This window comes from Ascaphus truei, chromosome 10 (genome assembly GCF_040206685.1).
Source record: "Ascaphus truei isolate aAscTru1 chromosome 10, aAscTru1.hap1, whole genome shotgun sequence".
NCBI classification, from domain to species: Eukaryota; Metazoa; Chordata; class Amphibia; order Anura; family Ascaphidae; genus Ascaphus; species Ascaphus truei.
Window position 1 is genome coordinate 10,532,264 of NC_134492.1, and position 13,866 is coordinate 10,546,129.

Sequence of the window (13,866 nt, forward strand, 5' to 3'; positions counted from 1 at the left end):
TTTCTAGATATAAATATAGTTTCTGCATTGCACATAAACAACTATACATTGCACCTAATGCCTACAGGAGTGATACATTGCATATTGTCCATTATTAATTATTGACAGTTTCATTAAATACTCAGTTATACTGTACATGCCCATTAAATTCACCATTGAGAAGAGTGTGGGCCATTATTCATGGCAAGAAATGAAGTGTCATTGCGGGCACATTATGGGGCCGATTCACTAAGCTCCGTTAAGTGGCTTTAAGAGCGCAAAGTACATTTAAGACCGATAAAGCTGCAGTGAGATTCACTATGCAGTGATAACTGCGCTTTATCGCTCTTAAAAGGGATTTTTTCAGCCCTCGGCGCAAAATGCTCACGATCAGGCTATTGCGCTGCTTTTTGCCAGTACAGGAGACTCCCTAAGCAGCGCTAAGTGAATCGGCCTTAAAAAACGCGCCTAACAAACGCGCCAGCTAAAGGCAGGTGCAAAAGGAGCTGGACTTAGAAAATATTTCTTTGTTTACCTTTTTGCAAGCACACCATCCATATAACAGGCCCGCGGATGTCCCCGGCTAACCCCGCGGGGGTCCACGGGTGATCCCCGTGGGACTACAGGGGTCCCCGCGGGGTGTTTGGGGGTCCCTGTGGGCGTCCGGGGGTCCCAGCGGGCATCCGGGGGTCTCCGCGGCCATCCGCGGGCCTGCGGTACCAATGGTGTGCCCCCCAAAAATAAACAATACTATAAAAAAATACCCCCGCCCCCTAACACATACACTACAGTAATGGGCAAAATTACTATTATCCACATATGGATAATAATGCATTTGCCCATTAAATATACATTAATCACAATAAATACAATAAATACATTTTGTACTCACCCTTGTCCGGCACCCAAAATGAAGGCCATCCTCATCTTCCTCACCGTCCATACACTGGGGTGCTGAAAAATATACACAAGAAGAAAAAGAGCCAAACTAATGTCCCCTAACCCCTTAATAACCTTAGCGGTTATTAACCGCTACAGTCTTTAAGGGGTTAAGCCACTGTGACCCGATACCCACTTATTTGTACAGTGGCGTCATCATGTATGTATGTATATATATATATATATATATATATATATATATATATATATATATATATATATATATACTGTATATGCATGATTATCCAATATACAAATAAATGGTTAAGGATATACTGTACATGCCGAAATACAAATCTCTCCCAATATCAAACAGCACCAAGCAAAATCAATATCTAAGAAATCCGAATAAAAACACTCAATTTGACAATGTGTACATGATACAATTAATCTGTGCATCATGTATACTATGCCAACCAATGCTCCAAATCAAATACACTATTCCAAACAAGATACAAATACAATCATTAAAGAAAAACAAAGCATCTCAACACAATTAAATTACCATCAATTAATCCAATCTCCAATCAATTACAATCCAAATCAATTACACACTTCAAATCCTAAAAACAAACCATTGTGAAAAATAATCTATGTCAAAGTAACCATCACACTAAATCTAGCTTCCAAAAATAAGACAATGAAATAATCTATAGCAAACAGCCTTTAAATAAACATTTGAAAAAATGAAATGTAGATTAGAAACACATTTTTACACAAAGCAGTAAATTGCAATTCCAAAAAACATCAAAACAAGGCAAGCAAACAAGTTTTTATTATACCTGTATGTATGTCCATCTATAGTTTACAGACATAAATACAGGTGCAATAAAAGAGCATCAAAAACAATTGAATAACATTAAAAATCAACATACAATACAATCACTGACTTGTCCTGTATGTATGTATATCCATAGTGACATACATAAATTCAGGCCAAATAAATGGACATTAAAAAAAAATATGGACATCATGAAAAAAACAAAAAAAAACCCTGTAAAATAAAAATAAAATACATTTATTTTGTTTACTTACCATTAGATGAACCACTCACCGAAATCAAGGGGAACCGGAAGCTCTCGAACAAGTAATCCAACAACAGGAACCAGGTAACCATAAATAAATAAACCCTTACAATCCACAAGTGTCTTTCTTCTATTTGTAATCCATAGTGGGGGTCTTCTCCATCTTCTCCTGTCTTCTTCCGGGTCTTCTTATCTTCATCCACCACGCCCTGATCTTCTTTCTTCCATAGGAGGTCTTTCCTCCTCACCGTCTAGCTTCAAAATGAGACGACATAGGCTTTTATAGGCCTATGACGTCACATTTTCGTCATATGGTTCTCACGGTCCTGATTGGGCCGTGAAAACCATGTGATTTGGCCGAAAATAAATAAATTGATGACGTCATTTAAAGGCAATGACGCCAGCCAATCAGAATGGCTGTGCTTCAATTGCCTTTAAGATGACGTCACCCAAACAAACATGGCCGGCCTCACATGGTATGGTAGCCAATCAGAGCGTGGGAACTCAATCCCAACTCTGATTGGCTACCATACCATGTGAGGCCGGCCATGTTTGTTTGGGTGACGTCATCTTAAAGGCAATTGAAGCACAGCCATTCTGATTAGCTGGTGTCACTGCCTTTAAATGACGTCATCAAATTTTTTTTTTCCGGCCAAATCACATGGTTTTCACGGCCCAATCAGGACCGTGAGAACCATATGACGAAAATGTGACATCATAGGCCTATAAAAGCCTATGTCGTCTCATTTTGAAGCTAGACGGCAAGGAGGAAAGACCGCCTATGGAAGAAAGAAGATCAGGGCGTGGCGGATGAAGATAACAAGACCCGGAAGAAGACAGGAGAAGATGGAGAAGACCCCCACTATGGATTACAAATAGAAGAAAGAAGATACAGACACTTGTGGATTGTAAGGGTTTATTTATTTATGGTTACCTGGTTCCTGTTGTTGGATTACTTGTTCGAGAGCTTCCGGTTCCCATTGATTTCAGTGAGTGGTTCATCTAATGGTAAGTAAACAAAACAAATGTATTTTATTTTTATTTTACAGGTTTTTTTTTAAATTTTTTTCATGACGTTCATTTTTTTTATGTCCATTTATTTCCCCTGAATTTATGTATGTCACTATGGATATACATAAATACAGGACAAGTCAGTGGTTGTATTGTATGTTGATTTTTAATGTTATTCAATTGTTTTTGATGCTCTTTTATTGCACCTGTATTTATGTCTGTAAACTATATTTGGACATACATACAGGTATAATAAAAACTTGTTTGCTTGCCTTGTTTTGATGTTTTTTGGAATTGCAATTTGCTGCTTTGTGTAAAAATGTGTTTCTAATCTACATTTCATTTTTTCAAATGTTTATTTAAAGGCTGTTTGCTATAGATTATTTCATTGTCTTATTTTTGGAAGCTAGATTTAGTGTGATGGTTACTTTGACATAGATTATTTTTCACAATGGTTTGTTTTTAGGATTTGAAGTGTGTAATTGATTTGGATTGTAATTGATTGGAGATTGGATTAATTGATGGTAATTTAATTGTGTTGAGATGCTTTGTTTTTCTTTAATGATTGTATTTGTATCGTGTTTGGAATAGTGTATTTGATTTGGAGCATTGGTTGGCATAGTATACATGATGCACAGATTAATTGTATCATGTACACATTGTCAAATTGAGTGTTTTTATTTGCCTTTCTTAGATATGGATTTTGCTTGGTGCTGTTTGATATTGGGATAGATTTGTATTTCGGCATGTACAGTATATCCTTAACCATTTATTTGTATATTGGTTAATCATGCATATACAGTATATATATATATATATATATATATATATATATATATATATATATATATATACACACATGATAAAGCCACTGTACAAATAAATGGGTGAAGGGTGGGTATCGGGACAGGGTGGCTTAACCCCTTAATGACTGTAGCGGTTATTAGCCGCTAAGGTCATTAAGGGGTTAGGGGACATTAGTTTGGCTCTTTTTCTTCTTGTGTATATTTTTCAGCACCCCAGTGTATGGAAGGTGAGGAAAATGAGGATGACCTTCATCGTGGGTGCCGGACAAGGGTGAGTACAAAATGTTTTTATTGTATTTATTGTGATTAATGTATATTTAATGGGCAAATGCATTATTATCCATATGTGGATAATAGTAATTTTGCCCATTACTGTAGTGTGTATGTGTTAGGGGGCGGGGGGGAGGTGTGTTGTATATAGCAATGTTTATTGGGGGCAATTGTCCCCAATAAACATGCTATTATGCCTTAACCCCTTCATTGCCTTAGCGGAGAGCCGCTAAGGTAATGAAGCTGCTTTAATGTATTTTTATTAATACTGTGCGGGAGCAGGTGGTCCCCTGAGCTGAACCGCATTGATTTGTGGCTCAGGGACCCCCTGCTTCCCGAGTTACAGGCCCCGGTAAGGGGCATCGGATGCCAGTGTCGCCGCCATCTTTATAGAGCCCACGTCATGTCTTGGACGCTATAAAGATGGCGCCGACACTGGCACCGATGCCCCATACCGGGGCCTGTAACTCGGGAAGCAGGGGATCCCTGAGCCATTAATCAATGCGGTTCAGTTCAGGGGTCCCCCTGCTCACGCACACTATTATTAAAATGTACTTTAATGCAGCTTCATTACCAAAGCGGCTATCCGCTACGGTAATGAATTATTATTTATTAGTATTGGTGTTTTAATACTAGTGTAGATGTGCAGGGGGTCTCCTGAGCTGAACTGCATTGGTTTCAGGTCTGGGGGGCCCCTACTTCAGGAGATACAGGCCCCGTTATGGGGTGCCAGCATCCCCTGCACTTGTAAAGCTCCCGTGTCTTGTGACCAGGACATTTACATTCTGCAGGGGATACTGGCACCCCATAACGGGGCCTGTATCTCCTGAAGTAGGGGGTCCTCGGACCTAAAACCAATGCGGTTCAGCTCAGGAGACCACCTGCTCATGTACACTAGTATTAAAAATCATATTTGTACAGCACGATCACCTGTAAGAGCCGTGCATGGAGACGCAGCGTCTCCATGCAGTTCTTACAGGCTGCTTTGTTTATAATAGTTATCGTGCTATCTAACTTTAAGCACGATATCAGGGGGGGAAGAAGGTGATCGCGCGCTATGGCCCTTTTGGGCAAGGCAGGCCGAAAACGCGCCAAACAGCCTAAGTGAATAGCGCTTATGGCTTCACCCTTTTTCGCCCGAGCGATGTAACCCATTTCAGCGCTAATTAACGTAGCTTAGTGAATCGGCCCCTATGTGTGTTATTCTGGCCATTAATATTGCAAATAATGAGCATACATAATTGATTTTTAAACATTACATTCTTACAGGGAGTGGTACGTGGGCCAGCCTAATGGCTTACCTTCTAGCAGGTACCAATGAGGAACACATTTCATTTATTCTACTACATTTATAGAACTCAGGAGTTTCATTTTAATGTGTGCACCAATTTAGGAAACATGCTAGCCTGACAAAAGAAAGCAATAAAGAATAGTCGCAGCCAAAATCACACCTGGCAAAAAAGAAAAATGGACGTCACTGACTCATGTCATGATGATACTGTGCAGCATTTCGAACTAGGGATGGAACGAGTGAAGAGTGGGCCTTGGTGACAAGCTCCCTCCGAACCTGTACACGCCTCCCCCTCTACGCCCCCCAGTCCTGTCCTCCACTGCTAAGGATCACTGCGCTGTGGTGATTGACAGCTGCCTAGCAGTGAAAAGTCACTCCTGCTGGAGCCATATAACCAGCACCAGGGAAAATACAAACAATATCTAAAAAATACCCAGTATGACTGGAGCCTGGGCAATCAAGCTCTCAAAGCAGGGGTGGCAAACTCTAGCCCTCAAGGGCCACCAACAGGTCAGGTTTTCAGGATGTCCCTGCTTCAGCCCAGGTGATGCAGTCAAAGACTGAACCACTGATTGAGCCACCTGTGCTAAAGCAGGGATATCCTGAAAACCTGACCTGTTGGTGGCCCTTGAGGACTGGAGTTGGCCACCCCTGCCTTGAAGCCTTGGGCATTGGGTATCTTGTACCAGCTGCTCCGGCTATAGTTACATCCGTGTTCCAGATCCAGAGTTAATCATTCCTCAGTTAAAGTCACACAATGGATATAGATATATATGTGTGTGTGTGTGTGTGTGTGTGTGTGTGTGTGTGTGTGTGTGTGTGTGTGTGTGTGTGTGTGTGTGTGTGTGTGTGTGTGTGTGTGTGTGTGTGTGTGTGTGTGTGTGTATATGCACATTGTTCATAGTGATTGAAAGCAATTGCGCTTTGAAATATTGCTGATGCATAGGCTGCTATTTTTTTTCTAATTATACTACATGTGGCTTTCATGTCAGCCTCTGGGCATTAACAAGTACACCTATTCATTGTGTCTTAACAGATTTATACAAGCCTTGTTGTGATATTTAACCTTTTAGCATACTTGAATAAATAGTAAATCTCAGTGCATGTTTCCTGATCAAATATTTCTAAATAAATGTATTTTGCACAAAATGAATGGCTAAAACATGTAAACTGTTTAAAATGTAAAATGTAAAGACAGCCCTAATGGTGCATTGATATTATTATATACTGTTTATTTGTTTTGCTAAAAACAGGTTATAAAGGCGACATGAGTAACAGACGGTCCTTCATCCCCAAGCCTTCCATGGCTGAAGTCGAATATGACCTACTTCACAGACCAGAATCATGCACGGTTCTTTCAAGAAGAGAAGAGCGCAGGATAAGATCTCATGAGAAAATAATTCATGATATGAGAACAAACAAATCTGTGGAAATGAAGATACACGCTGTGAAACCGCCACTGCATAGATATCAATCACAAAGGGGTGGTCACTGTGTTCTTTTGGATGAGGGAAGAAATATTTATTTACAGGCAGACAACTACCTTATCTGTAAATACATGGACTGTGATAAATTAGGGGACCACGGAAGACAAATAGCCGATGAGCAGGTACAAAATGTAAAGTTTGAGGAACAGAAAATTCAAACTGATGACACTGAAGAAAATTGCTTTTTGAATGATGACAATATGCAGTTGTCAGCAAGAATGAAGAGGATGCACATCCCAAGAAGTGTTGGCTTCTATGTACCCGACTTCCAGCATGAGACAAACGTGGCCCTAATCCCTTCTGAATCTCATAAAGAACTATTTTGTAGAAAAAGTCTAAGGAACAAATATCTACCAAGGGTAAATAACAGAAATAATGGATCAGGGCAAATGAAGACAGCAGGGACATCACAGGTTTCTTTTAAGGATGTGTGTGGAGATGGCAAAGAAGGTAACACAAAATACAAAAGGAAAGGGCAGGATTACCTCATGGTAAAAGTTAATTTACAACCATTTAGAAAAGTCAGAGTTCATCCAGAACAAGCAGCCACTGGCAGTACCAACGAGTCCCCAAAGAGAGGTCTCAGTCCCGTTAAAATTATAGCACTACAGTTACCCAGGAAGAAATTAAAAAGTAATACACTTTTTAAAGCAAAATCTATTAAAGATGCTGTGAAGCAAACAAGAACCAGGGCAGCAACTGAACACACCAAACACAGCCATGACCCGCTTCCAACAGGCCGCACGGGAACGATGGCTCCAACTTCTCCGAATATAAAGGCACCCAAAGAAAAAGCTAAAAACAAAGATGGGAAAATCAATCCATTACCTAATGATTCTGCAGCAGGCATTGCAAATAGCAAGTCGCCTAGGACAATAATTACAGCACTTAAAGAAGAAACTGATAACCGAATTCTCCAACCAGGTATTTTACAAAGTGCTCTAGAAAGTGCAGCACCTAAAACTTCTAAAGTGCAATGTTCAAATGTGTTCAGTGAACAAGAGGCTTTGAAATCAGAAGTCGATCAAAATGTAAAGATACCAACAGGGCAAAGCAGAAACCCTACCGAAGATAGAGATCCAGAGACTCAAAATGTAACCGAGAATAAACCATCTCTACAATGTGAAAGCGAAGATAAACCTAATACTCTCCAAGGAAACCAGCTTGATACAACTGTGTCAAAGGTCACTGGTGTTTCAGGAGAAATAGACTTTTTATCGCATGGAAAGAACACAAAGTGTGAAATAGATATTGGTGGCTCTTTGGCAAGTAATAAGATCACGGAGTATTTAGAAGGCAGTAGCAAAGAAGATAACCCTGATGGTGATTGTTTGCTGGGAACGGATAATTCAAATAAAAACAACCCAATCAATGGGGCTAAAGATACACAGAGAAGTGATGTAAAGTCACTTAATGATGGTTCTCACTCTGATTCATTAGCAGACAAGATAATGGGACTTGCAAGCTGCAAAAATGAAAACACAATTCTGCAACGTAATGAGAACAATGAGAAATTGGAGTTCGAGGATCCAGACCGTGTCAAAACGCTTACTACCACTAGTGAACAATGCATCAACTGCTCCCCTGAAAGCAGAGACATGCTACCAAGTATGAGCGTAGATCTTCCACTTACCACTAATGAGCATGTGCATACGGATAATGTGCCTGCTAGCCAGGAAGTTCAAGACAATAAACCTGATGAAATTAACACTACTCAAGAACAAGTCAGCGAAATGCTATTAAAACCAGGTAACATGCCCTGGGTGTCAGGAGAGTTAAATGACATTCATTCCGAAGCAGAAAAGGAGGCGCATCTAATTCATAGCCGGGTAAATGATGCTTCACATTCTGTTCTGAAATCCACGCAGCCACCAGTGGCAGGTAAACATGCCACTACATCCCATCTACTGGCACAACAAGGTGAGCAACATAATACAAACAATAATCACCGCTCTTCTACGTTGTGCACAGAGACAAGGAAGAAGACGCTTAGTCTGTCAGACAGCTCCAAAGTCATCATTGTGGTAGAAAGTCTAAACAAGACAATAAACATACAGAAATATCTGAGCGAACGCACCACACACAATCAGACTGCGCAGAATAAAGACTCACCACACCATGAAGGGGACCGCAGTTCTGGGGACGGAAGTCAGAAGAAAAAAATATGCCTCATTCTTCCCGAGAAATCCAACACGCGAGCACGGAAAAGAACCAACAGAAAGATACAATAGTGACACAGATGTCAAAAGGTCACACGGATTTTTTTTATTTTGCATGTAAAGTTTTCATTTCATATTGACCGAATTAGAAGTCACCATTTGCGAGGTTATAAACAGGAAACAGTGGAACGTTTACCAGTCTTGAATAAAAGTTCAAGTTTTTTTGTTTGTTTTTTTTAATCTTTTTCCTCTGTATTCCCTATTATTTAATTTTGACAATCCCAAATTTCACACTAGATTCAGGTGACACGGAGTGCTCATTTGCATGTCATTTCCCAGAATCCCTTGCTCCAGTGGAAGCACTGTATGAAAGGCAGGGGTTCAGGCCTGTCTGAGACGTGTACATGTGCTCACAAGTGGTATTTGCATTTGCTGTACCTTGGATTCAGAATGCATTGCACCTGACCACATGGTGGCGATATTTAATCTCATATTTATACGTTTCTGAATAGTGACTTTCTGTTTAGCAATCCCCCGCACGGAGACCAGCTAAACAAATCAATCTTTATCTTCCGCTTAAATGTGTGATTATTTGTATGGATATGCACTTTTATCCAGTTTTGCAAATAGGCTAATCATGTTACGCATGTCACAGAACAAATCTTATTTTTCTCATGTTATGCTTTATTATTTAGAAGATCGATATGAATGCTTTCCTTTTTAATACCACCTGCCCTAAACGGATTTAAAAGATGTACTAGATCAAGTGTAGGATGCAACCAGCACCGAACATGTTAAACAAAACAAAGGATACAATGAAACACACAAGAGGAAGTAGAAGTTGTGTTAGAGGGACGTTGTCTTGAGTCAAAAGAACCCAGTTCAAATCCCAGTTACAACTCCTTGTAACCTTGGCATTAAATGTATCTCCATTATATATATATATATATATATATTAATCTCTCTCGAAAATGTGTTGGAGCGTCATGGAGAAGAGCGGCTGTAACTGCAGTACCTAGAAGATCATTGAGGAGGCTTCATCCAGCAGTGGGGAGACACGGGCTAAAGATGATGATGATAATGTGTGTGTGTGTCATATATATATATATATATATATATATATATATATATATATATATATACTTAGTTAACTTATGGTGAGTAAAAAAAGTGACAAAAACCCTCCACAGCAAAGAGTATATATATATATATATATATATATATATATATATATATATATATATATATAAAGGCGGGGTTGCAGACCTGCCTAAGACATGCAAATGAGCATACAGTTATATTTCCAGGACACTTGCTTACGTTCAATAAAAAGTCATACAAAAAAAACAACATTTCCAGCAAATTTTGCTTTAAACATTTTTGAATAACTACAGCATCTTTTACTGAGATATATTAGTTCCTAATTAGGCGATCATCAAAGCAGAAGAAGAACACCCTTATATAAAGAGACACACTGAGTATTCCATTCAAGGAAGTTGTAGTTTCCATTGTATTGCATATGAACTCATCACACGCCCTGTGTTCATCACACGCCCCGCGTTCATCACACGCCCCGCGTTCATCACACGCCCCCGTGTTCATCACACGCCCCCGCGTTCATCACACGCCCCGCGTTCATCACACGCCCCGCGTTCATCACACGCCCCCGTGTTCATCACACGCCCCGCGTTCATCACACGCCCCCGTGTTCATCACACGCCCCGCGTTCATCACACGCCCCGCGTTCATCACACGCCCCCGTGTTCATCACACGCCCCCGCGTTCATCACACGCCCCCGCGTTCATTACATATCATGCGTTCAGCGCACGCCCCCGGGTTCATCACACGCCCGCATTGATCACACGCCGCCGCACTAATCACACGCCCCCACACTAATCACACACCCCGTGTTCATCCCACGCCCCTGCGTTCATCCCACGCCCCCGCGTTCATCACGCCCCGCGTTCATCACACGCCCCCGTTCATCACACGCCCCGCGTTCATCACACGCCCCGCGTTCATCACATGCCCCGCGTTCATCACATGCCCCGCGTTCATCACACGCCCCCGTGTCCATCACACACCCCCGCGTTCATCACATATCGCGCATTCATCTTACAAAGATGAAAATGTGAAATTAAAGAGACGTAAATGCACTTACTTCAGGGCACACGTTCCAGCCTCTCATTAGCAATGAAGATATAGGCTTTGGAATGGAATATCCGATTGGTGGTCTGATATGATGATAAGCCATGTCAGCCGCCGCTGCAGCTAAACAGACACATTAGAAATTACAAGCAATACATGAATCGCATAAACTTTTCATTTTGGTTTCAACAATATCATTCAGTGCCCTAATGACGTTCAGCAGAGGTCTCGCAGAGGTGCACCCCAGTTCATCATGGCAATTTGATCGTTTTCTAGGGGCACTTACCCCTGCCATGATTAAGACTGTTCTCATCCTCATCACCATCCTTTTCCTCCATGGGCAGCAACAGCAATAGTACAATAAAAAATACAAACTAATGGCCCCTACACCATTAATCACCTCAACGGTTAGTAACCGCTATAGTCATTAAGGGGTTAACCCACCCTCCCCAGCTACCACCCCCGGGGGACCCTCCCCCCCCCGCTACCCATTGATTGGCACAGTGTTAAAGCATGCCTATAAAGCTAAGGTAATGAAAATGCGTGTAAATGTATTTTTATTACATAGGATAGAAGAAGGGGGTCTTTGGAGCTGATATTAATGCGGGTGAGCTCCGGAGACAACCGGCTTCAATCCAATGCAGTAAAAAAATACATTTCTTCAGTCACATCGTGGATTCCATCTCAAGGGTGGCGTGATCAGAGCCTGCGAGATCAGAGCCTGCGAGTTGCAGCGATGTGCATCTCGGAGCTACTAGAAAAACTCGATTTCACAAGAAATGCAAGTTTGCGTTTTTATAGAGCTCCCGCACGGTTTGTCTGAGCGGGAGTGCCACCGATCGGGGAAAAGCACTTCTTGAGCGAGTTTGGCATGTTATCGAAGCTTTCTGAATAGCTACACTTGCAAACTCGTTCGAGAACTGCCCCAAATTCCCGATAAGTCACTTATCGAAGATGCTAGAACAGGCCAAATAAGTATCTGTTTCTACCTTATCTTATTTCCCACCTCCTCACAACATCCATTGCAACCAGATATTCCTCTTACTATTGTGCTTCTGTATTTCTGCCATACCCGATGAAGGACCCTGAGAGGTTGGAAAGCTTGTAACATATCAACTACTTGATGGTCCAATAAAAGGTATCATACCACCTACTCCCTCTCCCTCCTCTGTTATTACATGGAAGAAAGGACCAACACGGCTCCACACCCTTCCTTACCTCCTACTATATGTATTCCATCCTGGTATAGCTCACCCTTCCTTACCTCCTACTATATGTATTCCATCCTGGTATAGCTCTTGCACACATTCTCCCTCTTTCACTCTCTTATCTAACTGATCTACAGCAGCCTCTGACAGCCTCTCTTCTTTCAGAAATCCATGCTTACTTTCCGCTCCGTTGCCTAGTTGAAGCAGTGATCTCGCATACCCGTTCCCTCCCCCATTGTTTGTTGTTGTTGTTAATCCCACGGAACAATGTTATACAATTCCTATATAACCCACTCAATCTGCCAACCTGTTTAATGAGGGTCATTCGGTTGCCCCCAGTGTGAAGTGTGGGATATTGTAAAACCGTACAATAGTATATATATTGGGTCTGTACATCTGCTGAATGTTAAGTTTGTGTGTTTTCTGAGTTACGGTTTACTCTCCCTTATCCCTTCCCTTTTTTTTTTTTTTTCATTACTTACATTTTTTATTGAGCGTTTTTTAACATACAAAATAATAATTAACAAAACATATAACAGATAAACGGGGGGGTCAGGAAGGTGGGGGAGGGGTAGCATTTGTAAAAATATAGCATTGTACACAACAATTTAATTACCACGTGTATCACTCTGTTCCAAATATTCTAATCTATATATGGGGATTTACCTGCATGGCGAAACCAAGGGGCCCAAATCTCAGAAAATCGCGAGGTAGAGCCGTTCAGATAGGCTGAGAGTTTTTCCATATAAACTATATGCCAAATTTTGTTATTTATTTGGTTTAAGGATGGGGGGGGGGGGCAGGTTGTTTCCAATTTTTGGCAATTGTACACCATGTAGCATTTAACATTTGGGCTAGTACTCTAGCTTTTTTTCCGGGGAATATTAGCTATTGGCTTGCCTAGCAATATATATACAGTACTGGGTCATGTGGGACAGTGATTTCTAGGATCTTGTGTATTAAGGTGAACACTTCCGTCCATGTTTGTTGGATTTTGGGACATGACCAGAATATATGCAGAATATTCCCCACTTCACCACAACCACGCCAGCACAGAGGGGAGACCGCTGGGAGAAAAGAGTGCAGTCTGGCAGGCGTCATATACCATCTGAGTATTAACTTGTAAATATTCTCTTTTATTACAACGCACGATGAATTTTTGGAGGCAGCTTCCCAGATGTCTTTCCAGGTATCGAGATCTATACAGAAGTTGAGGTCTTTTTCCCAGCATACCATATATTTATCGGGGGTTTGATTGCTCTTGATAGAGGATAGACTTTGATATATTCTGGAGATAATGCCCTTTGTGTGGGGCTGGTGTAGACACCAGTCCTCAAACAGAGTCAAAGCCTGGGGTTGGCTTGATTTGTAGACTGATTGGATATAATGCCTAACTTGGAGAAATCTGAAAAAATCGGAAGAGGGGATATCATGATTCGTTTGTAGAGAAGCGAATGGGGGGACTTTCCTTTGAACGAGAATATCTTTGACTCTCGTGAGTCCCTTTTGAACCCAGGTATGGGAGAGCGGGTCTTCTGTGTA

At 41.2% G+C, this 13,866-nt stretch overlaps 1 protein-coding gene across 2 annotated transcripts in view; it reads right to left on the reverse strand.

The window, feature by feature from the left end:
* Positions 1-13,866, reverse strand: part of TNNI3K (TNNI3 interacting kinase) — a 120,645-nt gene that overhangs the window by 34,683 nt on the left and 72,096 nt on the right. For both annotated transcript variants that reach the window (XM_075615808.1, XM_075615807.1), the window contains one exon: positions 11,130-11,239. In XM_075615808.1, coding sequence (XP_075471923.1) covers positions 11,130-11,239 — 110 coding nt within the window. The remainder of the gene's footprint in view (positions 1-11,129; positions 11,240-13,866) is intronic.